General features: G+C 46.8%; 1 protein-coding gene across 2 annotated transcripts in view; it reads left to right on the top strand.

Annotated features, from left to right (window-relative positions):
- Window positions 1-209: 209 nt before the first annotated feature.
- The window catches only part of RANBP10 (RAN binding protein 10), a 52,614-nt gene continuing 27,454 nt past the window's right edge, over window positions 210-25,369 (top strand). Inside the window, exons 1-4 of one of the 2 annotated variants that reach the window (XM_026034422.1) lie at window positions 210-398; window positions 1,036-1,147; window positions 15,553-15,605; window positions 23,238-23,405. In XM_026034422.1, the coding sequence (XP_025890207.1) occupies window positions 15,557-15,605; window positions 23,238-23,405 (217 nt within the window). In that variant the 5' untranslated portion in view covers window positions 210-398; window positions 1,036-1,147; window positions 15,553-15,556. Of the gene's footprint in view, window positions 399-1,035; window positions 1,148-15,552; window positions 15,606-23,237; window positions 23,406-25,369 lie in introns of those variants that run through there. The other variant, XM_026034423.1, reaches the window with a different exon arrangement.

The following is a 25,369-nucleotide window of genomic DNA, read 5'->3' as shown; positions in this document are numbered from 1 at the left end:
GCGCGCGGGGAGGAAAGGCGGGGCTTGGGGCGCGAGGTCTTCTGGGAGCTGTAGTCCTAGCCGGAGGGGAGCGGCATCCAAGAGAGGCGGGCACGGACTCCGCTTCCCATCGGTCAGCGCGGCCCCATTGTGGCCGCTCCCGCGCGCTATTGGCTGGCGGCGGGAGAAGGGCCTCGCTCCCCGGCCGGTGACACAAAGCGAATGCAAGATGGCGGAGGCGGGCAGCCCGTGCGGGGGGGAGCCGCGCGCGCCCGAGGAGCGCGAGCTCGGGCAGCGCCTCCGCCGCCTCTACCCCGCCGTCAACCAGCGCGAGACGCCGCTGCCGCGCTCCTGGAGCCCCAAGGACAAGTACAACTACATCGGCCTCTCGCAGGGCAACCTGCGCGTCCACTACAAAGGTGCCGGGGCAGCGGGGCTCGGCCCGGCCGCCGCGGGGCCTCTCCCGGCGGCCGGCGAGGGGCGGCCCGGGCGCCGCTCGGGCCGGGGGCGCCCGCGAAGGGCGCCGCTGTGGCGGGCAGGGCCCGGCCCGGCCGCTTCCCGCCGCTCCCGGTTCGGGGCCGGCCTGCGGCGCTCCGCGCGTTTGGCCTCCTCCGGTTTATACAAAAGGGACGTTTCCAGACTTGGCGGAGCCGGGGAGTCGCGTTGGGCTTTCCCTTGCTGGCTGTCGGAGGCTGTGCGGCCACCCCTGCCCGGCCAGCGCCTTGCCCCCGTTTCTGCCGGGTCGGTAAATACTGATGTAATTCCCCGCCTTGCGTAAGCTGTTTGTTTGCTGGTTTGGGTGCAGAAAACCCCGTGTTTAAAGTGCACGTGTGGGGAGGGAGTGAGGTCGTACCCGAGTCCACAGTGGTTGCACACCAAGAGAAAAACTAGTGCGCCCCGTGTAGGAGCTGTGCACAGCGTAGGACGGTGTATTTCTGGAAAAAAAATCTTTTTTTTTTGATTTTTGGATAAATGCAGAAACGGATCCCTGCTGCTCTCGGTGGAAATGTAACGGACGTCACATCCCCTGAGTGCTTAATCTCTGTTCTCTCCTAGGTCATGGGAAAAACCACAAGGACGCGGCCTCGGTCCGGGCCACGCACCCCATACCTGCGGCGTGTGGCATTTATTACTTCGAGGTGAAGATCGTCAGTAAAGGCAGAGATGGGTAAGCCCCTGAACACAGCCCGCTTTGGAGGATGTGTCACGTTCAGGGACGTACGTTTAGCAGCTCTGCTGGGCTTAGACCTGCGTTCTGGAACGCTGTTGGTTGTGACAGGCGGGTGCATGGCGAGGGGTTTTATTCTTTTGGCTAGTGGGTGTGATGGTGGTAGAATGCGCTGGAACGGGAGGCAATTATGCGCTTTTTTATGTCCTGTTTGATATAGACAGTTAATTCATGAAATTTGGGGTCTCCAGTGCAGTTTTAGTGGCAGTGAGGTGTTTTTTTGTCGTTTATGTATGTATTTTGCTAACTAGGGCTGGTCACTTGGATTGCTTTAACTGGAAAAGGAAGCCCTGTGCTGTCACAGAGGCGACCTAGGAACCTAGCACAGATAAATCCATGCCAGGTGGAGGAATTGGTGCCTTTTTATTTCCTCCTGCAGTGGAGGATGTACGCGTTGTTCTGCAGACTGTTTTCATGAACACATACCTGCTGAAATGTACGTAGATGTTGGACTTGGCATTGATGTAGGCAGGACAGAAGAAGGAGGTTTTCAAAGAAAGGGAGATGAGGTATTTGTAAATTTAGGCTGAGACTTCTGTTGTTCCTGATCCAGGACTAGGATGTATGTGAGATTTGTTTATGTCTTGCCCAGGATGTTTGGAAACTTGAGAAAATAATAAAGGGCTGTTACCAACAAGACTTGGGCTTCTGCTTGTGTAGGTGAATTTTTAACCATAAAAAGATACCGACAAGCTGTGTGTGCATATGCTCTTTTTTTTTTTTTTTAAATTATTTGTTTTCCAGAGAATGAGTATTACAGAACCAAAGAGAAAGCAATGCAGTGTAAGAGATGAGTATAATTCATTAATCTCGGCCTCTAAGGAAGCAGATGGAACTCTGTGCAATTTAGGAGCCTGTGGAAAGGGAAGCAAGAATTCCCAGAGAAAAACAAATCACAGATGTAATCTCTTATTGTTGTAATTTCTTGCTGTCATTAAATTGAGAAGTGACCTGTTTGAAAAGGGACTTGCCAAGGGTCTTGAATTGAGTACATTGCCCACTAAGCACTGCAAAGACATAAACGTTCATCTGTCCAGATGCCGGGCTGAACACTTTACAAATGCAGGTTAAAAAATTATCTGTATTCATTCAGGTCACTGACTTTGCAATTAACTGGTTTTCTCTTTTGAAGCTCCGTGGTTCTTTGCTTTATGTAACTTCTAAAATTAAAACACTGCGTAGTGTTCTGCAAGGCGGTTGCTCAAGGAAGTCACATTAGCAGAGGTCACTGAGCAGCACTGAATCCTTACTGGGGTCAAGAGCAATCGAGATGGAAGACAATGTTTATGCAAGACAATGGATTTTGTCACTTTGATCTTTTTTTCTGTCTGAACAGAAAGCTTTTCATTGTATTCCATAAAGACAATTACTTTTTGGGAATATTTGAACCTGGATATTTTTCTGGAATATTTGGACCATGAATATTTGAACCAATTCAATATATTCAACCATTGTCTGCTCTTTTGGGACTCAGTATATTGTAACTGTGTAACGGGACAGAGACGTTTGGCTTGCTGGGAAGCTCTTTCGTGCTGGTTAGACCATGGTGGCTTCAGTTCAAAGAAAGAGAATGCCAGAATTTGAAGAAGGGATTGGAGGGAGTGGAAGGAGCTTTTCATGGACCCGGGGTGGTTAAGCATGTCCTGGAAGTGCTTTACCAGAGGGAGGGGAAGAGAAATCCTTGTCAACCCATTTTCAGGATTGGTTCGTTAGGTATGAAGTTCCTGTTTTGTAGCTTGTCATTTTATTTGGGCTGCTGAAATGGTGAGCTAACAGGCATGTGATTCTGTGTATGGATTTTGGTGATAGCTTTTCAAGTTTAGGCTTAAAGTGTGAGTGATCAGGTTTGAAAACACAATTTCTCAAAAAAAAAAAAGAAATCCTTAGATGGAATGAATTTCAGGAAATATGCCATAAGTTCTGCTTAATTTTACTCGGCATGCAGTGGAGTTGTACTAAGCCAGAAGGGTGTCTGTTATAGTCTGTCATTGTATACCTGAGTTATATGACAATGTAAATTGCTGTCGTAACCCACAAACTAATGCTGGAGGTAAGGAATGGGATAGAAGCTTCAAGTAGCTTCAACTGTGCGTAGAAGAACAGCATTTGGACACAAGGGAAGAGAGGAACGTGCAGCAGTTTGGCTTCAGATTCCTTTAGAGCAATGGGACCTTGCATCTACTTCTACTACTTCTGCATTGTGTTTCTGCCCTGCTTTGTAAAGGGGCTTTTGTCCTGGAGGCAAATGAAATAGTTTATGGCAAGTTGTCCTTTGCTGTTTCTAGACTTTTCTGCCTGGACACTGGTAAAAAGTGGCTTAGGTTCCTGGTTGAAATTTCAAGGCAATGCGGAGCGTGCCAAGAGCATTGTCTAGGGATCCACTGGTGCCCTCTAGAAACCTTTAAGGTTTATCAGCTTTTGTTTAGCCTTGGATCTTCCACTGTTCATGTACAGAGATACAACCACCATTTAGAAAACGGTGATCGAGGCTTGTTTCTAGCTGAACACCACTCATTTCTCTACTGGTTCTTTTCTTCCTTAAGAGGTCATGTATATCTACTTCTTTTTCCCTTCTTTGGGAGGGGGACAGCTGCTAGGCTGCCGTTGAAAAGGAGGCTGTGTCCTTCATGTAGCAAACCTGGCAGCCCATAGATCTGCTGATCTTACTGTCTTTGGGCAGATGATCCCTGCTGTCTGAAGAGAATTGTGTTTATGGTCCCTGCAGCTAATACTGCAGCCCTCTCTTTACCTCCTGGTAAGTTGGGGAGCAATTCCGCAGCAGGTCAGGGTACAAGTCAAGGCTGTGGGCCTCCCTCTTCCCACCTTGCCTTGTGTTTCCATGTGTTTCCTTGGCGCTTGCTGGCAAAGTGTTGTTATCCTGTCCAATGGTTATTGGCTGAAAACCAGTCACAGCGAAACAATGATCACGTTTGAAGATTTAATCTGTCGATGTCACTAAGTAATTACTGGCCTCTTTTAATGAGGACTCCTGTTCAGGGCTCTGCTCACGGGACTGGCGGACTATGAGGCTGAAGGAGAGTCAATAAAAAGAGAGGCAGAACTGGGATGTGGGTGGATAAGATTGCAGGAACTCTAATATAGTTCAATTCAAATGTTTTTTGAACCATTTAACCATTTTGAACCCTTTAAGACCTGCTGGAGATTTATTTTCCTGTGCCATTTCAGGTCTCTCCTGAGTCTTGTCAGTTCAAACAAAAGGGCAGGGGGCACTGGTTACAACTTGCAGCAAGGGAAATGCCAGCTGGGCATAAGGAAATTTCATTTCCCAATGAAAATTGCTAAGCAGTGGAACAGGTTGCCCAACGAGGGGCATCTCCAGCTTCAAATTCAGCTGGGTAGCACCTCAAACCGCCGGATACAACTTCCAGAGTTATTCCTGGGCAGAAGATTGCAGCAAGTGACCTCTCCAGGTCTCTTCCAGCCAAAGCTGTCATGGTTCTGTACATGTCTTGATTCCAGCACTGCTCAGATGTACGGACTGGCCGAGAGGTACCTGACCGCGGGGTTCCTGAGCTGCTGCAAAGAACTCATGCTTTTATCACAACAGTGTTTGTAACAGTTCAGCCTCATTTCTTTTAACCATGGACTGGTGTATACCCAACCACACGTTCATATGCAAAAATCTGTGTTTCTCTTTGTGTTTGCTGTTGACCTGTCAGCTCATCTTAGAGCTTAAATCATTAAAAGAGATCATTAGATTATCTCAACTCGGCAAATGGGAACAGTTCCTGGAAGGCTCATCGGAGCAGGGCAGCCACCCCAGAGCCTGCAGGCTGCTGGGACGTGGGAGGACAGTTCATCTTCATCCTTTTTCTCGCTGGGCAAGGTGAGTTGTCACACGGGTGACAGTGCCTGCTCCCGTGCCTTTCTTCTTGAGCGGGTGTTTCACACGTGCTGAGCTGTGGTGCAGGGTGCCTGAGGACTTCCCAAGGGGAGATGCTGATTCGTGAGCAGGTTCCTGCTTCTAGCAAAAGCCACCTGGCTTGCAGCCTTCTCTCCGAGCTGCTCCTGGAGGAGGAGGCAGCCTTTGAGCTGCCTTTGTGCGTGTGTTTTCTGGTAGTTACTTGGTTTTGGAGGGGCCCTCACTTGCACAGGCTCTGCTGTGCTGGAGTTCCACAGGAAGCCTGAAAGCAGCAGCCCAGCTCTTCCTCCTGCCGTGATTTTTCCCCCTTTTTCCCTTTGTGCCAGTGCTAGTTACTGTGCAGGCAGCTGGATCAGGTCTTTCTGTTGGGTTGTTTTTGTTGTTTTTCTCAGTCAGTTCCTTGATAGAGTATTTTCTGTGCATGAAGTGGAGAAGAAAAAGGCCAGAAGGGGGAACGAAGAGGGAGAGCTGGAAGATATGGGCAGCAGGGAACCTGGGCATCCTTTTTTCAGCACTGCCTCGGACTGTGTTTCCTGATCTGCTGCCCAGAGATGTTCATCACTGATAGCTCACATCACAGGCTGTGCTCCAAGAGAGGGAGTGAAGAGAGCTTGAGCAAAGAGGCCTGAGAGCTAATCTAGCTTAGTCTACACCAGGGTATCTTTTTGTACTTTCTTACACAAGAATTTTCATCATATAAGGCCAAGGGCGTCATATCCCAGACTTAAAAATAGCTCAATTTCTCCCTATCTAAAAAGGAAAAAATAAACATCAAATATATTGGTTGTTTAGCAGGCTTTACATTAGTACGGAATTGTCTCCTCCTTTCTCCCTTGCTCACGTTCCTGCTTGCCAGCTTTCCATTTCCCTTCAGCCCATGATGGATGGAAGTGCTCTTTGGAAGGGCTTTCCCCAGCGTGCCTCGGAGGTTTGCAGGTGCTGGGAGGCCCGTCCGGGTGCCCAGGCTGGAGGCTTTTGCTGCACGGTCGTCTCTGTTCATCCACCGGCTGCTTGTAACGCAGACACCTTGTGTCGCGAGCCTGGCTGTGGCTGGAGTGTCAGATAAGAAACTGTGCCTGATAACTGAGGCTTTCTCACTTCTACTTGAGCTGAGTGAGCTCTTATTTGTATCTGTTACGCCCGTAAATAACTGCTTTCCTTCGCCATTTCTTTTTCTCTCTTCCTTTTTTTCCTTTTTTTCCCCTTCTCCTTTCCCTTCCATTTCCCACAATCCGAACCCAGTAGCTGGTAAGCACCCGTGCTTCTGTTTGCAGCTCTGTCTGCTTGCTTGAGTAAACAGACTCCTCAGAGGTTCGTGTAAATAAGGCGACCCGTAAATAATTTTGGAAAATGAACCTCAGTGATGCTTTGAGCTCTGCAGCTGAGTCCCCCATAGCTGCTGGGGTGGTTTATGGGGACTTTGTTGGATACCAGCTGGCTTAGAAGAGGAGGCAACTGTCAGAACTGCAAGTCTAAAGCTAGAAGCTAGCCTAGCAGGACACCTTGGCTTCAAGGAGAGTTGGAGGGCAGCGTTGGCCTTGACCACGTTATATTGCAAGGTTTTGGCTCTGTCTGTGTGGGACTGTTCACGGTGGAGTCATTTGGGCTGATTTCAGGCTGCGCAGGCTCAAATTATGCCTTTTTTTCTTTTGAGGGTTTCAAGTTAAGTAGTCCCCTCTGATCTTTATCTTCTCTGTTATTTCTAAATGTATTGTTAATGCACATCATCATTCTTTCCTGTTCCTGAAGATAACTCGTCCGGAGAAGGGACAGCCTGGGCCTTCCCTGTGGCTGACAGACGTGGGTGCTTCAGTTTATGGTCATCTCTTTTTGTGGCATGATTCTAAACACGAGACTAAAATTGTAAGGGAGCTGGGGATCTGATGCCTTGGTCTAGGTTAAAAAAAGCTTTTATTCTTTTCCTGTCTGTCTTTTTGGCATCTTTTAGTCATAAATGGGTCAAGATAATATGTATGGTTACCATCTTACTGACTAATTTTGTTCTGATTGCTTACCTTCTCCAGTGCTCATTTGTCTTTCACAGCTTTGTCACACTCTTCTGGCTAATATGCCACGGACTTCTCTGTCTCAGGAGACTTCTCTTTTAAGAAGATGTTAAGAATCTTATTTTCAGGCTTTAGCTATTTCTTTCCATTCTTGCCTTACTTGTCTTTGCTGACCTGTGCTTGGGGAATAGGGATTCTTTCTGGAATCGCTCAGTGCTGTTTCTGAAGCTTCGTTAAGAGACCAGCACCGGATCCAGGTGCAAACCAGTACCCCTTCCATTGAGGGGTTCATTGGATTCCAGTGTGATGTGGTTTCAAAATGTTGTTTAACTGAGAAGTCAAAGGGTTGGAATCTGGTATTTTATGTACAGTGGGCAATTTTCTTTAACAGCTTTAAAACTGCACTTGTTTTTCAGTGTGTTGAAGTAACATGTCCCTTCCCCTCATCACAGCTGGCAGAATATAACGTTTCAGAGTATAAGTGTATATTGCTTATCATTTTTTTTTTCCATTCTTTAAACCTGACCTGAATTCTAGGTCCACCTGGGACAACAGTTCAAAACTTTGCAAAAGAAACTGTGGAAACCTCTGAAATGCTGTCATTGTGATGGGATGTATTATTAATAGCTAATTTAGTAATTTAGTCTGATTATTTTCGGCTTAACTGTGCAGGTGCTCAAAGAAGTGGGATGCAAGAGGACTGGGAGGACCGGATTCCTCCTGGCAAGGTGTGGTTATCACTTACGAAGGAATACAAATGCTGGTAGGACACAGGAAGCCTTTGAATCACAAACCCATTCCTAGGTGAGGAAACACATCCCTTGTTTAACGTGTCACTCAGGTGGGTTATTTAGTCCTGCCTGTAATAACAGAGCAATTCCAGGCATTTGTATCCTGTAATAGCAATATTGTTAGTCCCCTGACTGATAGAGGAAATGCTGCTTTGCTTGAAGTAGTGGCCTGCAAAACAAGTCATTTGGTGGCTTTTTTAGCCACTCTTTGCTTAGAGGCCAGGGTGTATCTGAGGCTGTGCTGAAGGGTGGTGGAGGAGAGGCTGCTCCTCCGTGTTCCGCTCGGCTCCTGTGATCCCTGTGGGATAACTGCACCCTGTGGGATAACTGCACCCTCCCTCTCTCTCTCCTTTTGCGCTTCCTTTCTTTCCTCCCCCTGCCCAGGAAGCCCTTTCTTTATTCCTGCCCTTCAGAAACTGGGTACAAGCAAGTTGTACCCAAATTTCTGTGTTAGCTGCTTGCTGGCAGGCAGGTCTGTTGTGCTGAGCGTGCAAGGATCTGTCTGGGTTGCTTGCATAAGGAAGCCCTAGACTAGCCCAAAACCGTTTCCTCCACTGTTTGGCAGGTTCTCTGTGCTTTCTGTTTGTTCTTTTGACTCAGGGTTTTGTCACAGGGATGGGTTTTTCCTTCTTGGTGGTGGTTTCCTCTGATTTCTCCCAAATACTGTGAGATTCCAAGGCAGGCTCACCGTTTTAAACGTAGTATTGGGAGTTGAAAATCTGCTCATCCTGTCTCTGCCTTGGCTGAACACTTCAAAACCAAGGGGAAAGGGAAGCGCATGCTCAGCAACATGTATGTATCTTAAAAGTTAAAGCAAACAAGAAGACCTAGAGCTTGACAAGTCCTAAATGCACCTGTTTACAAAGTCTGTTGTAATTTGTGCACCTTTTACCATGCAAGCGTCTTTCATCTCAGCCTTATTCCAAGTGGAGCTTGGCAGCATCTCTAGTTTTCAGTTCATTCTGGATGCCTTTTCTCCAACGTGTCGGATAGGTAAGTGGGTGGGATGATAAGCATTTTCCTATCATCACAGCTCCTTTTAAGACAAGTGTTGTACTGTCCAAGACAACCCAAAGTCAGCAGGTCAAAAAAATCACTTAAGGTTAATATGTTATGATCGAACACTAGAATTGTTTGAGCTAGTGTGCCCAAATACCAAATTGCTCTTTGTTAAAATGCAAAGAAACCCAACGCAGCCATCAAGCAACTCTTCCACTTATGTGACTGTATAACACTTAAAACTGCCTCTGTAATTTAATCATATATTGTCACTCCACTTCCTTTGTTATTTTGGATAGTTTCTGATGAATGACAAATACCAAGTGACAAATACATAGTGTTGCTTAGCTTAGTGAGTGCTACGTGCAGTCACCTTGTTTTGTTTTATTTTTCGGGTGGTTTTGGTGTTTGGTTTTGTTTTGCATCAGTAGGACTTAAAGCATTAATTTACATGTACACTCATCATTTTGGTCTTTCCCCCTTTTTTTCCAGGGGAAGTCTTTTATTGGCAGAGGTTAAAAAATGCTTATTTTATTTTTTTATACCAATTTAAATTGCATCGTTGATCATGTTTGCACTGCTAAATCCCTTGCGAGTTCTGTTTGGAGCCAGAAACTAATTCTGCCCCAGTTAGATGTCATCTTGCAACAAGTTGTTAGGCTCTTCGGTTACTTGCTGGGGTCAACAAGATACAACAGAGGCCTGAGAAGAAGGTGGCACGATGGAAACTATATAGGTTGCAAATAAGTGGAGATGAGACTGTTTGTACACTAAATACATGGCAGTGGTTCAGTATTTTTGTTCGTTTTCTGCTACGAGTACTTGGACAACTGCGTTGCAACGTTGCTGAATCTTGTGGGCAGTGTTCCTCCGGACACTGTTCACTGCTGAGAAAATGGTTTCATGACATCTATTTTCCCTGGCTTTTAAAGTACATTATGATTTGCAGTGGATCATGCACTTAATCATATTGTACCCCAAAGCTTTTCTACGCAAGACCTTTGCTGTTGGAAAATAGGTGCTAATATTTCTTTAGTTTCTCCTGTGCTGCTGTGTCAGTGTCTCAGCAGGGGGCTCCTTCAATCCCTCAAAAATTGGCTCCAATTAATGAACATCCCATATGGAGTCTATCTGCAAATGGAACTTCCAGAACCAGTAGTGGTGTAGACATACGGACTGTGCGGGTTTCTCTGTGTTTACTAATACATTAATAGATAGTAGATGGCAAAAGCCAACTCGCTGGCATCTTCAGAAACAAGACAAGTGACAATATAAAGGTTTGGTTGCAAGCTGCAGGCTGTTAATAGTCAGCATGGTGAGAGACTTTTGTTTTAGGGTCTTGGGAAATTCAGCGCACAGCTCTGCACTCACCGGGCTCCTCTTTGGCTTTTCCTTTAAGCAGAAACAAGTTGGAGAGAAAAAATTAAGAGAACTGGAGAAGATTGTGGTCATGCACAGCTGTTGCACTAGTATGTTTAATAGCATTGTATTATCTAAACTAATATGTAATCTTAACTTAGCGATTCCAGATATTCAGCATTTGCTTTCTCTAAGAATGCAAGCTTACAAACCTGGTATGGTTTTGCTCTTGGTTATGTGAATGGATTTCGCTGCAGGACGGAAAAGAGGAAGGGAGGATCTTCACATGGAAAATAATAAGGTTAACCGGGGTAATCTGAAGTGGGAGATGACCTGTTTAATCAGTACCTAGTAATTATGTTGTTATAATTTCCAAATGTTTGCTCAGCGGGGTCACCAGAATGGTGACAGTGCAATGCCATGAGTGTCACTGGGTCTCGAGGGATGGAGATGGATCGGACCCCGTCAGTGCCAGGGATGTGCGCGCACGTGGCGTCTGTTAAATTCCAGATGCGCTGATGTCAGCAGCGTGCACAGCAACACGAATGGAGGAGGAGGAGGAGCAGGAAAGCACCCGCAGGCAGGTAGGAGGCAGAAGTGGCCAATGTGGAGAAAGCTGTGCCCTGTGATACTGGAGCTGGAGAAGCTGAGCTCAACCCATGCCAAAGCTGTGCTAGAGAAGACAAGGGGAGCCCAGCTTTGGGAGGTTTCACCTCCAGCTCAGCTGGATGGAGCAGGATACAAGAAATATTCCGTACCCTGAGAGGCATGTCTTGCTCGTCAAGCAGAATCTGACTGTACCCAGCAAATCCAGGAAATCTTGGGCTTGCCCGTGTGCTTTGGAGAAGGTGGGGAGGGTCATTTCGCCATGGTAATTTGAGGGATCTGAGTGAGTTCTGTACGTGGTGTTTTCCAAGAGTGCCAAAGCCAGGTCCAAATGCTCTGGTATTACTGGTCAAGACTTAGTGGGTGCCTTATCTGTACGTTCAAACACTTGGGAACGTTGAGCTCTGGATCGCAGTTCTGGGGGGGGGAACAGCCGGGAGAGGTGGCACCTCACTGCCCTCTGACACAGGGTAGACCTGCAGTTTAGTTCTAATGTGGGGTGGTCCCTGTAGGCCTCACTGCCAGCAGACACGGTTGAAGAGATCAAAACAGCAAAAAATTGTGTTACGTGGAAAGCTCTTAAGCTGCCGGGTGTTTCAGACCTGGGAGGAGATGAATTGAAATGGTGACAAGGACAGTCTGTCTTACGAAAAGGCGTGAGGAAGGTGATGAGGAAGAACTGGAGTGCGCCCTGGAGATGAGGAGGAAAAATCTTCCCTATCTTGCCTGGCAGGTTGTAAACACACCCTCCAACTTTTGGTTGGCCTTCATGGATTGTGTTTACGTAACTTACATCACGTCAGAACGTGAGGTTGAGGCTAAGTATTTAGAGACTGTAAATGACTGTCAGGGACAGTGGTCACGGGAGGAAATAACTTCTGACTCATGGTCTGAACAGTGCAAGAGGTGTTTCAAAAATGTGCTTGTTTATAAGTTCTGTAGATCTCATAAGCACATGTTTAAAACCCTCTAAGAATCACTAGCAAAAAAAAGGTTTTTTTGTCACACTAGGGTTGACAAACAAGCCAGAGTCTGCAAGGACAAGAAATTATTAAAGGGTTTTTTTAAGAGCTCAGAAGAGCGTCATGGTAGAAAAGTTGTATTTCAAATGTGCTTAGTATGGACAAATCTTCCGAGGCTCCCAACATTTTTTTTTTTTTTTAAGTAATATCTGCCTTCTGTGAAAGAGTTAATACAGCAACATTTATCACTAAAAGAGGGTGATAAATCATTAGGGTCACCTGATCTTCAAGAGTTATAAACAATGAGGTAGCTGAGCTCCTAACTGCGGGTGCAGTGCTTGCCTACAAAGCCTTGCTTCCAGTGGGCCCGTTTTTGTTCTAGTATAAGGGTGCGAGAAGTAATCACATTCCTTCTCAGATGGAACCAATCTTCTGTTTTTACTAGATTACAGAGCCAAGAGAATAGCTCTTTCATCATATAGTTCTTTGCAAATTTGCATTTGGGGACAAAAGCCCCAAATTCTTACCGTGTTTCTGCCCTGTTCACACACGTTTTGAAACAGTGCTAGTATTAGCCTTAAAGCTTTTACCTCAGGACTTAGTTTTGAGTCAGGCCTTCCCTCCTCACTCTTCTGTTGCTTCTTGCCTCTCTGCTCTAGGGTACGTGCGTTGATGGACTTTGTTAGTCTGTGGTACCCTTGAGCTCCTTCCCTCATGAGGATAATCTTGGGAGTGGGGACAGTCACATCTAAGAGCTTAGGGCACCTGCTCTAGAACGGAGGTGTTTCTTGTCGGTGTCCTAGACCTTGGGGTGGTGTGACATGAACCAGGACCTTCACTTCTGCAGCGCTCCAAGTTGGGAAATGGGTGCCAGTTGCAGCGCAGGCAGCTCCGTGTGCCCGTGAGGAAGGAAGAAGCCTGCTAAAGGCTGTGGGCCTTTAGCACTGATACCAAACACGGTCACGCAGCAAAACGTGCCTTTCCTGAGTGTCTTGGAAAGGCTCACGAAGCTCTTCAGTTACTTTACCTTCCTAAGCAAGAAATAGGAGGTCCTTCCAACTGTCCTGAAGCCTGTTGGTGATCTCTGCGACTGGTGAGGCTCTGAAGTAAACCTATTTGCCCCGCATGTGCTCAGAAGCTCAAACCTTGTAATTTGCTGCTTCTGAAAGGCCTGCTGCCAAAGCTCCCTTGGGAGTTTGTCGCTCTTACCCCAGTGCTTGTGCAGGTGTGTAGTTAACATACGGTGAGAGCAGAAATACCCGGTCTGCCATGCTTTGTTGTAGCTCAGTATAACACCGGCCTAGCCCAGCTGTCAGAATCCACCCCAAGAAGCTTTGAACTTGAACGCCCCTCATCTTCTGGCAAGAGAACAACAAGCTGGTGCAGAGAGCTGTGATGGCAGATCTCACCTGTCAAAGGACAGGAACGTATTATTTTTCACTGGGGATGACCTTTAGAGGCCAGAGACCAGCTAAAAGGGAGCCCATCATGACTTGCCTGGTCTCTATAAAGTTGGCCTCTGAAAGAGGTGCTGCACAGGAGCTACTGTCTGTGCTCCATGTGATCCTGGAAACGTAGGGAAGGGCAGGAGAAGGGTTCTCGGTGCCGAGTGTGAACTGTTGGGGAGGAAGCTGGAACCTGGGACCGTGGCTGTAACAGTTACAGTTTGTTTTCCCCTTCCCTTGTTTTTACCAGAGGCCCGGAAAGAGGGATGAGGAGGGACATCTGTAGCACCTTTTCGAGGAGACAGGCTGAGGAGGGAGGATGTGGGTTCCCTGTGAGCTGCGATGCTTTTGAAAATGTGTGCGTTGAAAGAGGGGACTTGCTTCGTTTAAAACTTACAGCCCTGTGTATCAGATGTTTGAAATCAGGAAGGTTGTGTTAGCAAGCTGGGAAGTGTACAAGAAAGAGAATGTTGGCTGTGTTGTAAAGATGTGGTGCTATATATTAAGGAGATTTTTGGAATCAAATCAGATAACTATGTTCCATTTTTTGGATGAAAAATAATTACTTTGTGTAAGCTCCTCCCCCAGCACCATCAACTGTAGTTTTGCTGAATTTCAAAGAGGAGCAACCTAAAAATATGGAAGTTAGTTAAAAACAGGCTAAGCATCCCACTAGTTCCTCAAGTTCTGGGGGATATAGAGAGACCTACAGACCACGGAGGCCAACAGAAGCAGAGCAGACAAGCCGGTGAATGCGCGTGGGGATGAGGTTTCGTCTGCTTGGATTTGCAAAAGCTTTTGACAGGGTCCATCCTCAACAACTCTTGGCGGGAGTTTGGGATGAACAGCATGTAGTTGTGTGGTTGAGTAATTGTTAAGAGTTTAACTGCCAGGTGGGAAACGGCAGAGGAGTGAGCGGCTCTGGCTGCCGTGCCCAGCCGGAGCTGCTCGCCAGTGGATTCCCGCAGGGATGGGCATGTACCGGCTTTGCTGATTGCTGCATTCATAAGTGACCTGGAAGTGAAGGTAGGAGTGAGTGACAACTATTGCTAATGATGCTAAACTGGATACCTGTTGGGAAAATGAATGTAGGGCAGAATAAGCAATCCCAGCCTGATGCAAAAACGAGGTGTCCGAGCTGCCTCATGGAGAGTAGGGGCAAGATCTTTCTGTTGCACTTGATAGTTGCATGGAAAACTCGACTCACTGCACATCTGCAGTCCCAAAATGAATGGGATGCTAGAGATGGGGAGAGAGGGGGTAGAGAACAAAGTGGAGAGCACTGGTAGCCTCTTGTCTGCTGTGCAGTCGCACTATCCATTGCATCCATGGCCAGCACCTTCTGGGAGAGAATAGGTAAAAGATGGATATTTTTTTTCCCTCTTTAGTGATGTCTGATGTATTTTGTTTGCTCTTTTGTTAATCACCTATGGATACTTATATTTTTCTGATACATGAAAACAGGCATTTAATTGCTGAGTATTTTCCAGTCCTTTCTTTTTCCTTGCTTTCTGCTAGCTCATTAAAGGATACAGCAAAATAATCCAGAGGGGCAACAACCAGGGGGTTTAGTTAGTTGATTTTATTCATCTGCACGAGGACTTTGTGATAACAACACCCACCCTTAACCGGTGCAGTTGTTACAGGGGGCAGCTGATCAATTAGTAAACATAAATTAGCAATTAGAATAGCAGTAGAATGAAAGTAAAGTAGGGTCGAGCCTGAGGAGTTGGGCAGGTGTCATTCTTGATCCCTGCTCAACTCGTCAGTGCCACAATCTGCCCTTTGTACCCTTAGGGAAGGACTATGTGACTCTGCTGGTTGTTATTACGTGATGCTCACAGAATGCTCAGGTGGGTTTCAAAAGATTCTCTGCTCCCGAAACCATCAGCGAGATGGGTTTTTGGTTTCATATCAGGTGTTATCCTCTTCCCAACGCTTCCCGCTTCCATATCTTGCCCTCGGAAACAGCACCCAAAGTTTCTCCCTCGCTTTTCTGCTACTTTGGCAGAGTTTGTGCCGTTTGGCAGTTTCAGTTGTTAGCTCGCCCATTACTTTCCAATTATAAAAAGCAGTTGTATTTGTAGAGCAGAACGTGCTCGGTCACTAGAGCAGATTAACATTTGTCTTTGATTCAAGGGGAAAAAAAAAAAACCCACAGTGGAAAATCGGAAAATCAGAAAATGTCCTTATTTCCTCCTTTCTTCTGTTCCCTATCCCTGTGTTTCTGCTGCAGGAAGGCTTGTGGCTTGGCTGTTCGGTGCTTGACTGATGCTTTTTCTGCTTTCTTGAAGGTACATGGGAATAGGACTTTCTGCTCAAGGGGTCAACATGAACCGGCTTCCTGGTAAGTTAATGCAAAGACTAGTTTTGCCTGCGTGAAATGCTCATTTGAAAGAAAGATCTGAATTTATATATTTGAGTTAAAGAATGACTGTCTCAATAAAATGCCGTGACTATAAATGTTTAATATCTGGGAGTTCCAGGCTGGAGTGTAATACTGAATGACTTAGGCTAGTGTTTTTAAAGTATTTTTAAAGTAGCTGTGATGATTTTAGCAGATAACAGAAATGAACACTAAACAAATGGACGAAGGCTAAGAAAATAATGAGCTTTCAGACGTACAAGCTGTTTGTGCTTGAAAAATAAGCAGCAAAGTGTTTTGGCATGAATATATAATTCCATTTGACCTATTTATATGTGTAAATCTTAAAAGGACAGGAAAATTGGCCTGTCAGATTTGTATTCTCCCTTATTCTGAAAAAAGGAGATGTTTGGTGGAGTGGTATTTGCACTTAATTTTTTTTGCCTTCTGGAAATAGGTGCAAGTAGCAACTTCCAAGTAGGTTAAGCAGCTTTTTAAAAAATAATTTGCAAAATATTGCTATAAGTTTTATTTAATAAATTGAATAGAGTTAATTTGGGTCTAGATTTGGGTCACTAGTGACTTCCATAGCAGCGACTTTTTTTTTCTCTTTTGCTGATGATTTGCATCCGAATTGGCACTCGTACACATCGGAAGGGAAACTGGGGCTATGGGCCTTTATCTGCTCAGAACTAGATCAAATCAAAGGAGGGGAGGGGCAAAGCTTTGCCACTTTTCATAAGCCATGATACCTGGTTTCAGAAAGGTTTGGACGCCCTAGATCAAGATGATCCAGTATCAGCAAGTACAGAATTTCCAGACTTTTCTGACAATTTTCAGACTTTTTTTTCCCTTCCCCATCTAACCCCTGCCCTGTGTCCCCAGTGCTCCCAACCATTTGGACGGCTTTGCCCTCTGGAGAGGGTTGTGTACGTGTGTAAGATGAAGCAGGAGTCTGACCTCATCTTTTATCCCGGGTCCCAGGTGCCTGCCTGTGGAAAGGGGAGTTATCTGGCTAGAAAAGGAAGAAGTTTTGTCCAGGTTTAGAGCCCACAGGCTGCATGGGGCTGAATGTGTGTGAGGAAAGTGGAATTCTTTTTCCCTGGATCAAATCAAATGCCAAGTGAACTTGAGGTATCACATTGTGCACTGCTTATTTATCAGTGAGCTGTGTGAATTGCAGCATGTGAACCTGGTGCGTGTGGGATCACAAGACCATGCTGCCTAGAGAAATTCTGTGGACATGATGAACTCAATCCGTCATGATCTGTGTAAAGGGAACTTCATTTTTCTGTATTACAGATCAGGAATTATCTCTCCAGTGTTTGGAGACCTGGTATTTACATTTGTGAAAAGCCAACATTTTTTATGGGAAAAGCCAACGTGTGCCATCTATTTCCCGTGCCCCTTGGCTGCCATGCCCAGCAGCAGCAGCCGGACGCAGCGTCCCGCTGCAGCCCTGTGCTCTGCGCCTGGGCTGTGCCTCCCGTAATCAGGTTATCTCATACGCAGCTGCATCCAGCTCCTTTAGGTGGGACATGTTTTAAAACACAAGCTTTCTGCTCGGAGCTGATAGGGTGCAAGGCAACACGGTGTGCGGAGGAACTGGGCAGATAATCTTGGCTCCATGACACTGGGTGTCGAGAGCCCTCCAGAAGCGATGATCGAGCCCCCCTTCATGTGAGCTCCTCTCAAATGCAGCTGGACCCGACACGCTATCAGCTATGTTCTAAGCTGGGCAATAACAAAAACAACTCCTGCACCTCCAAATTGAAGTAAACCTCCTGAATTTAGGCTACATTTAATCTCAAATTTTATGTATAATTCATGTGAAAATGAGGGTTGTGCAAAGTAAAAGTTATTCCTTGTTTTACCTTAAGGCCCACTTCAGTTTGAACATTTGCTTGTACTGATTGTCCTGTTTTTTAAATTAATTTATTTTTTCTTTTAGTTAGACTAACTTTTGGGCACACAGGTCTCATGTTTGAATGAGAGGTGGCAGAGTGAAAGCAGAGTTTTCAGTAACTCTAAGAAGATGTTTAGACACAACGTTCAAGCTGAAAAGAAATATGGATCAGTGTTTGAAGGCAGTAACCCAGGTTTTGGGAGACTAAAAGAGAGCCTTTCCACTCACCGTGATGAGGTGGTGCATTACCCGGATACCCGTATCTGGGAAATGGGAATGTGGGTAATAGGCAGCACTGCCCCTGCCTCTTCCTTCTCAAGGTGTCCAGCTTGGACCTTGCTTTTCAGGAGGAGCTCAGCTCACCAGGGAGTTCTTTGCCTGGCCTAACTCTCCCCCAGGGCTCTCCTGCAGTTTTCCATGGTTCAGTTCATCGAAGGGCTTACAAGCCCCGGTGCGATGCCCATGCCTACGTCCAGCACTGCTTTAGTGTGATGGTTAGATTAGCCCTTCTGTAATTAGCCCTCTTGAACACAGAGCTGAGGGTTGTGCTCTGAAGTAGCTTGGTGCAAGTTGCCTTTCCTTCAGCTTTGCTAGCTGCTTAGCCAAGTGTTGTAACCCAGCAGATTGGGTTGGCTCTCTGTGGAGACGGTCTGCGTTATTTTTCCTAGTGTTTTTCCATCTACAGCCTACTGCCTTTTTTCGCCCCTCTTTATGAATCAGTGAGTAGTATCACTTTGAACAAATAAACTCTGACGGTGGTTTGCTGTTGTTTGGAAGCCTGCTTAATATTTAGGAGCAATCAAACAGGAGGAGGTGTGGGTCTCATTTAAAAGCACCATGGCAGATCAGTTTGGTTTAAAGGAAATTTTGTAAATTCTTTAATTTGAAAAGTACTGACTTTGTGCTGACAGACTTGGCAATGTACCAGGGAATGCTTTCAGCACCCACATTCTGCTGGATCTGCCAAGCGCCTTGCTGGCCTTTTCTCTTGCCTTCCTTCCTCTCCTTTTGATCCTTGGGTCTCTGTGACTTTTTTGGGCTGCCCTTTATTAACGGCAGGTGTTGTGGTTTCGTGGTGGTGTTTCCTTTGATTTTTGCCACGGTTACTCTTTCTGCCTGAGCCTTTGGCCCCAGCCTTGTCCCTTCAGCAGCTGCACCGTTATCTCGCGCGGGGTTTAGGGCTGCAGGAGCTGTGGCCGCTCTGTGCGTTCGTGTCCAGCTCTGCTTTGACAAGTTGCTCCTCGGTGGCACCAGGGGCTTTTCCTCTCTGCGGCACATGGATCCCGCAGCACTGGGGCCTCTGCAGCACGTAAAGTCTGTAGCTTCTTGCAGCACTTTAAAGCCTGTAACACCTGGAGCACTGGGGGCAGGTCTGGGTGCCCCAGGACAAGAGGGACGTGGAGCTGCTAGAGAGGGTCCAGCACAGAGCAACAGAGATGATGAAGGGACTGGAGCATCTCTCGTGTGAGGAGAGACTGAGTGAGCTGGGCCTGTTTAGCCTGAAGAAGAGAAGGCTGAGAGGGGATCTGATCGATGTGTATACGGACATGAAGGGGGAGTGTAGGGAGGAAGGGGCTAGGCTCTTCTCCCTAAGGGTGGTCTTCTTCCTGAAGACTGTAGGAGCAATTTTCTCAGCCATGGAGAGGAACAATTCTGTTCCTGTTCTCAGCCATGGAGAAAAGGCCCTTCGTACTCCCGTGGATGTGCACAGAGGAGGCCCTTTTTGCACAAAGAAGCAGGACCTTATCTATCCAATACTGGAAAGGACCCATTCTGCCAGCCCTCTCAGTTTTGGTACTTGCATGTGATCCCTGAGGGCACAGAAACTGTCAAACAGCCCTTGCAGATGAGCACAAGCAGCGTGTGAAAGCCTGGAGGTTGAATCCCCATCCTAGGCAGGGAGGCAAGTGTCGATTGTCCAAGGTGCAAGGGTGCAGGCTTCATCAGAAGCCTCGAAGCGGGGCCAGGACTCGCCTGCCTGCCCTTAGATTTCGGTGGCTTTGCACAGCGACGGGAGTCCGAGTTGTGAGACCACGTGCAGTCAGTGTCGGGACGTTGCAGGAGCCTCCTTCCCTCTCCGTTTTCCTGTGGCAGCCCCTTTGTGTCCGCTGAAGCCCCCGGGGAAGCAATGGCAGGATGCAGAGCTCAGCGGCTGCGGCCGCCGCGTTTCGCTCAAAATCCCATTTCCTTACGGACTGCACAAACAGTTTGTACGTTGTTGGAATATCTGTTGCTACTCTCCTTTGGATTCAATAAATCTTATTAAAAATTTAGGGGGTTGGTTTATTTCAGTGTGTTTGTGCAAGTTCTTGTTTGCCTTCAGCTTCTCATTCCATTTATTACTTGCCCCTGGCAGCTGGGGGGAGCTGAGGTTGGAGGAACGGGAAGAGAGAGGCAAATGGACAAGAACAGGCATGAGAGAAAAGGAATTTTGTTGCATACACGAGAGAAAAAGGTATAGACAAAATCTGAAGATAGTGAAGGGGGAATGCAGGGAGGAAGGGGCCAGGCTCTTCTGGGTGGTGGCCGGTGCCAGGCCAAGGGGCAGTGGGTGCCAGCTGCAGCGCAGGCAGCTCCGTGTGCCCGTGAGGAAGAACTTGTTTGGTGGGAGGGTGCCCGAGCCCTGGCCCGGGCTGCCCAGGGAGGCTGCGGAGGCTCCTGCTCTGGGGATGTGCCAACGCGCCGGGCTGGGAGCGGGTGCCCCGTGCTCTGGGTGTCCCTGCTGGAGCAGGGGCTGGGCTGGGGGATCCCTGGAGGTGCCTCCCAGCCTCAGCCACCCTGGGGATCTGTGATACACTATAAAGAACTCCCTGTAGAGCAGGCTCCAGGACCTGTTTGGGGAAAATGGTCCTCCACGTCCGCCTCAGCTTTCATGGACTTTATCCAGGATATAGCAGCGAGCCAACAGCTAAATTTGCAAATCAAAGACCTTGGAGTTCTTCCTGAGGAACTTCCATTTCCACAGCCCAATACTGACATCCCTTGCCTCTTGAGAAAATGTTTCTGGTTTTCCTGAGCGGAGCTCAGGTTGCCAGTGAATTTATTTTGTGAACAAGGCTCTGCCCATTGCAGTAATTTGTGCATCACGTGCAGATGACTTCAACTGAGCAGCCTAAACCCTAGTGGAGCTCGGCGTAGATCTCCGTGAGCGTTGGCTTCCCAGCTTTGCTGTGCCCACTGGTGAGTGTAGCCCCTTTGCACCACGTTGCCCTGTCCATCTTTTGCCTTCTGTTCCTGAACTTGGAGGAACTCCCTCTGCAGAAGGAGCAGCCGGACGGCGGAGGCATCTACAGAAGCATTAATCTTGGCAGTTTACGTTGCCTTTCTCTTGTGTTGTACACGATGTCAGGTCATGCGCATGACCTGATGCCAGACGCAGGATGCCAGTTTTACTCGGTGCTTCCTGGAAGATGTTCTGCACGTGCTGCTGGCAGGGCTTGAATGGAAAGCTCACGTGACGTGTGATTTCCGCAATGCAAAGGTAAAAATGGAGCCCTGGCCCAGCAGTGCTGCTTTTCAGTAGCTTTGCTGGAAATTCCAGACATTGTCGTTCTAAGCACAACAGGCTGCTGCTGGTCGTTTCTGATATTGACCACCACAAAAGGGTGAATTTTGTGGCAAAAATTTCACAAAAGGGTGTAAGGGTACAGGTCCTGCCAGTGCAGTACAGGTTTGCTCTGGAAGGAGCCGCTTCACGGGACGGCAGCAGCCTGGTTATTCCCTGACTTCGGCATGAACGCGGGCTGTGGTGTTTGCTGGTGCTGCAGAGAAACGTGGTGAAAAAGCCACGTGAGGGAGTGATGCAAGGGCCAAATAAGCGTAGATTCCTGCTGTGGAGAAGATAATTTCTTGCGCTTACGCCTTTTGTCTCAAATTTGTACAAACTTTGCATTTTCCTTTGCCCTGCGTGGCATTAAGCTGAACCTACACAAACACCTGTATTAGTGTAATTGCATCAGCACAGGCCTTCAGGTGCTTTTGGCTGTGAAAGCATAATGCAAGTGTATGGCATATATCAAAAACAGACACGAGAAAGGGCAAAAGGATGCCAGTGTGTTTGAATGGGTGGATTAAAGATGTGTATTGAGAATTAGGAGGCGTTCATCAAAAAGCTGAAGTGATGTCCTAATGCAGAAAGTAGAAAAGGGTCACGCACTGTAAAAATCCAATAAAGCTGGTGAACAAAGACCTTGAAGAACACCTTGGCAGAATCTTTACACCTGGAGAAGGGTTAGAAAAGATGATCAGGGACACAGGGGTAGCTAAATAAGCTGGTATTCGTTTTTCTGGGAAAAATGATCATTATGGAGGGGTTTGTAGAGGTGTTTATAGCTGTATATAATTTGGAGAGAGATAATAAATAGTTTGCCGTCTTCTCCAGTGCAAGGACTACAGGGTATGAAGTGAAAATGGTGAGAAGGAGGTTTTCCCACAGTTTGCAGTTAAGCTGAGAAGATCCTCGTTGCAAGGTCCTGTGAAGGGTGCGTGTTCGTGTGTGCTCGGGAGAAGAGGGGCGAATTTCCCAGCAAGAAGATCTTCAGAGGGTCCCTAAATCCATGGAATCTCTCTGGTTGGTGTATCTGGAGGGAGGTGGCAGGGAGGCTGCATTCAGGGAGGCTGTGACTTAGGCCCACTCTGTTCTTATGCTCCGTCCTAGGCAGCTGCTTGTTGGGCAAGGCCTGTCTAGACTGGCCTGGCCCAGTGTGGGGTGCAGTGTGGCGGCCCTTTAGGAACGTGCCGGTGAAATCCCATCTTAACACATCTTAACAGCCTTCCACATCTTAACAGCAGCCTCTGGAAGTAGTTCAGGAACGATGGTGCCTTATGACGGCTGTGGGAGGCATCTGGGAAGTCGGATTCAGCCCACGTTAAAACAGTCAAGATTTTTAAAAGGAAGAGCTATGGGGGAACTGGAGGTGTGAGCAGCCTAGTTCCAGTCAAGGAAACGGTTGTAATAACACGGAGCTATTCCTAGGTGGCGATAGCAAGTTATTAACGACGCAGAAACGTTCGTATTCAACAGGTATTTTTCCCTTTTGAGAAGCAGGAGGACGTGTTTGTAAAATGCGTGTGTTGAGCTAGGGAATTCCAGGGCTGTGGGCTTTGCTAGTGCTGGAATGACCTGTGAGTTATTTCCCCGATGCCTATCCCGGATAGAATTCCAGGGTACTGATAGATTCTTTGCTTGGTAAATAACTACAGGTTACACATATAATTAATGCCACTCGGCTTGTGTTCATAGAAAGCAGAATAAGTTCTCTTGAACAAACCTGCTGGCTTTTTTTAAGATGACTGTGGTGATTTGATTTGATAAACCTGATGACATAGATTTAGTTCATTTAGCATTGTGTCAGGAACCAGATTCACTCCTGTACAACATTTAAGTTGGCAAAAATAACTCTGCATATGATAAGTGTAGTGCTGGATGAGGGAAATTGCCTTAACTGGAGGTATCAGTTGTTAGTGGGGAAATTTTCATTGATAAACGATAAATGAAGCTGAAACATCAATGATGCATTTCGAGTGATGAAAATTAGTTTCTTTTCACTTACTACTCTAGGAAAATCGATGCTTTCAGTCTCTGTTCCAACTCGGAGTGAATTGGGGGTGGTAATCACCATCTCCAGTTTCCTGCTAGAAAGCTGGGTCCTCAGAACCGTCACTTCTAAACCAGCTTTGTCGTTGACAAGTTCTTTTTTCTTCCGCAGGGTGGGATAAACATTCCTACGGGTATCACGGTGATGATGGCCACTCCTTCTGCTCCTCGGGGACAGGACAGCCCTACGGCCCCACGTTCACAACTGGAGATGTCATTGGCTGCTGCGTCAACCTTATCAACAACACCTGCTTCTACACGAAAAATGGCCACAGTTTAGGTAAGCAGAGAAAGGTGTTTCTGCGAGGAGGAGGCTCCTGCCCTGCTTTCTCTGGCATTTACTCTACCACTTTGCATGTTTATCAGCTATTGTCCTACATTTGTGGGTAAGATTGAAGAAAAGGAGGAGAAAACAAGACTCAGCAGAAGTCAGGAGCTTTAAGGTGCCTCCAAGACACAATTATTTCTAGCATGTGAAGTGGCTGCTGTACTACTCAGTTTCTTTAGCTAGGTTAGGATTGCATTCCTAGCTTCTGCTCCCTTTTTTCTGGGACTGGCCAGCTGGTGGTAGAGTTGGATAATACAGTTAATGCTTGGCAGGAGGGTAGCACAGAAGTGGGAAGTTTGTTTAGAACTAATGACAAAGCTGCTGTGTCATTCAGTGGCTTTTCACTTCTTTCAATGGATTTGTTTAAATGGACTTCTTTGAGCCTTAACTCATTGGTGCAAGTAACCTGAGAGCTAGACATTCATTCAGTGTGAAATGTCTTACACTGAAGCTAATCTGAAGCACTGATCCATAATTTGGTTCATTCCACAGCCATCTCAGTATTTCCTATGAAGCTAAGGAATTTCAGATTTTACCCAAATAAATACCTCACAGACCTTTTCCAGGCATCCATGGGATCTGATTTGTCTGGAATATTAAGTTGTAGCCATTTGCATCTGAAAAGTTCTTCCTTCATGGATGACCCTCTCCACTCCACCCTTGGTTAACTCCATCATTTGTTTGGTCACTACAGTTTATTTTGATGAGATCGTTTCCCTTCCTGAGCAGGAATTCGCTGTGTCGGGCAGGGGAAGAGCACTGCTTTCCTTTGCCTCTCCTCGCTGCATCAGTTCTTCTTGATGGAATTCAAGATGAAGACGCAGGTAGAAAAATACCGCAGGCAAAACCTTTATCGGGAAAAACAGAGCTTTTCTCTGAGTGGCTGAGTGGGAAGGAATGGGGCTGCAGAGCAGTGTGTGCAGCCTGCAGAGCACAGAAGTTTTGTTGAGATCTTGGTGGAAGAAGGAAGAAGTCATGTTGCAGGTATACTGGAGACAGCAGTCTGAGATGAGATCCTTTTTCCTCCCCTCATATCAATAGAATTCCTTCTTTTGAGGCAGATGTAAGAAGGCCTCAGTCTCATGCAGGTGGAATTTCTTCAGAGAATGGCTTTCAGTTTTCTTCCAATTCGTTAATAGGTGAGGAAATATTTGACTTAGAAATGAGGCACGTGGGTTCCCAGAAGCTTTTTAGGTTAATTCAGTAATAGTGAATAGTGAATTCAGCAAATAGTTCTCATGCTTTGCAGCAGGTCAAGAGGTCTCAAGCCCTGAATGGAAGGAGAAAAAAATCAGCCATCCTTTAAGATTTATTTTAAGCATTCTGATATCATAAATTGGACCTTTATCAGAAGCCCTGTGGGGTGTTACTCAGAGCTGAGAATGTTTCTGTAAGAATCTGGCTTCTTTCCTGAAGTTGCGATTAATTGTCGGCCAGACCAGCTGTGATGTAGGGGACTCTGGATGGGAATTTCAGTCTTATCAGCTAGCAAGACCTGTCACAAAGGATGTCACAGGCTACACAATCTTTTGTACTCTGTGTATTAGTGGATTGCCCAGATTTTTAGTAGCTGGATGATTTTAAATTTAACTCATAATCTGTGGGCATTGACCTCTTCACTCCTGAGAAGACCAGAAGATGTGAAAGCAGCAGCTGGTCAAGTAGAACAGGAGCTGCTGCCTAGGAGTTAGATGAGTGCACCGTGCCGCAGGGATTAAGGTGCTGAAACAGTCAAAGAGATTTCACAAAATCTCTCCTTCTGGTTACTGTCCTTGATTTTGAGTATGTATGGTGGTCTGTGCTATGCCCCTCACCATGGGTGCTCACCTTCGGGTAGGTGCGTTTCCAGCTTCACAGTTCTTTAGCCTCACAGTGCTGTTCCTTTCCTCCACAGTGAACACATACTAGCCGAGAAG

This window comes from Nothoprocta perdicaria, unplaced genomic scaffold (assembly GCF_003342845.1).
Source record: "Nothoprocta perdicaria isolate Ctin4 unplaced genomic scaffold, notPer1 scaffold_143, whole genome shotgun sequence".
NCBI classification, from domain to species: domain Eukaryota; kingdom Metazoa; phylum Chordata; class Aves; order Tinamiformes; family Tinamidae; genus Nothoprocta; species Nothoprocta perdicaria.
This window is presented reverse-complemented; position numbering and strand designations above follow the sequence as displayed.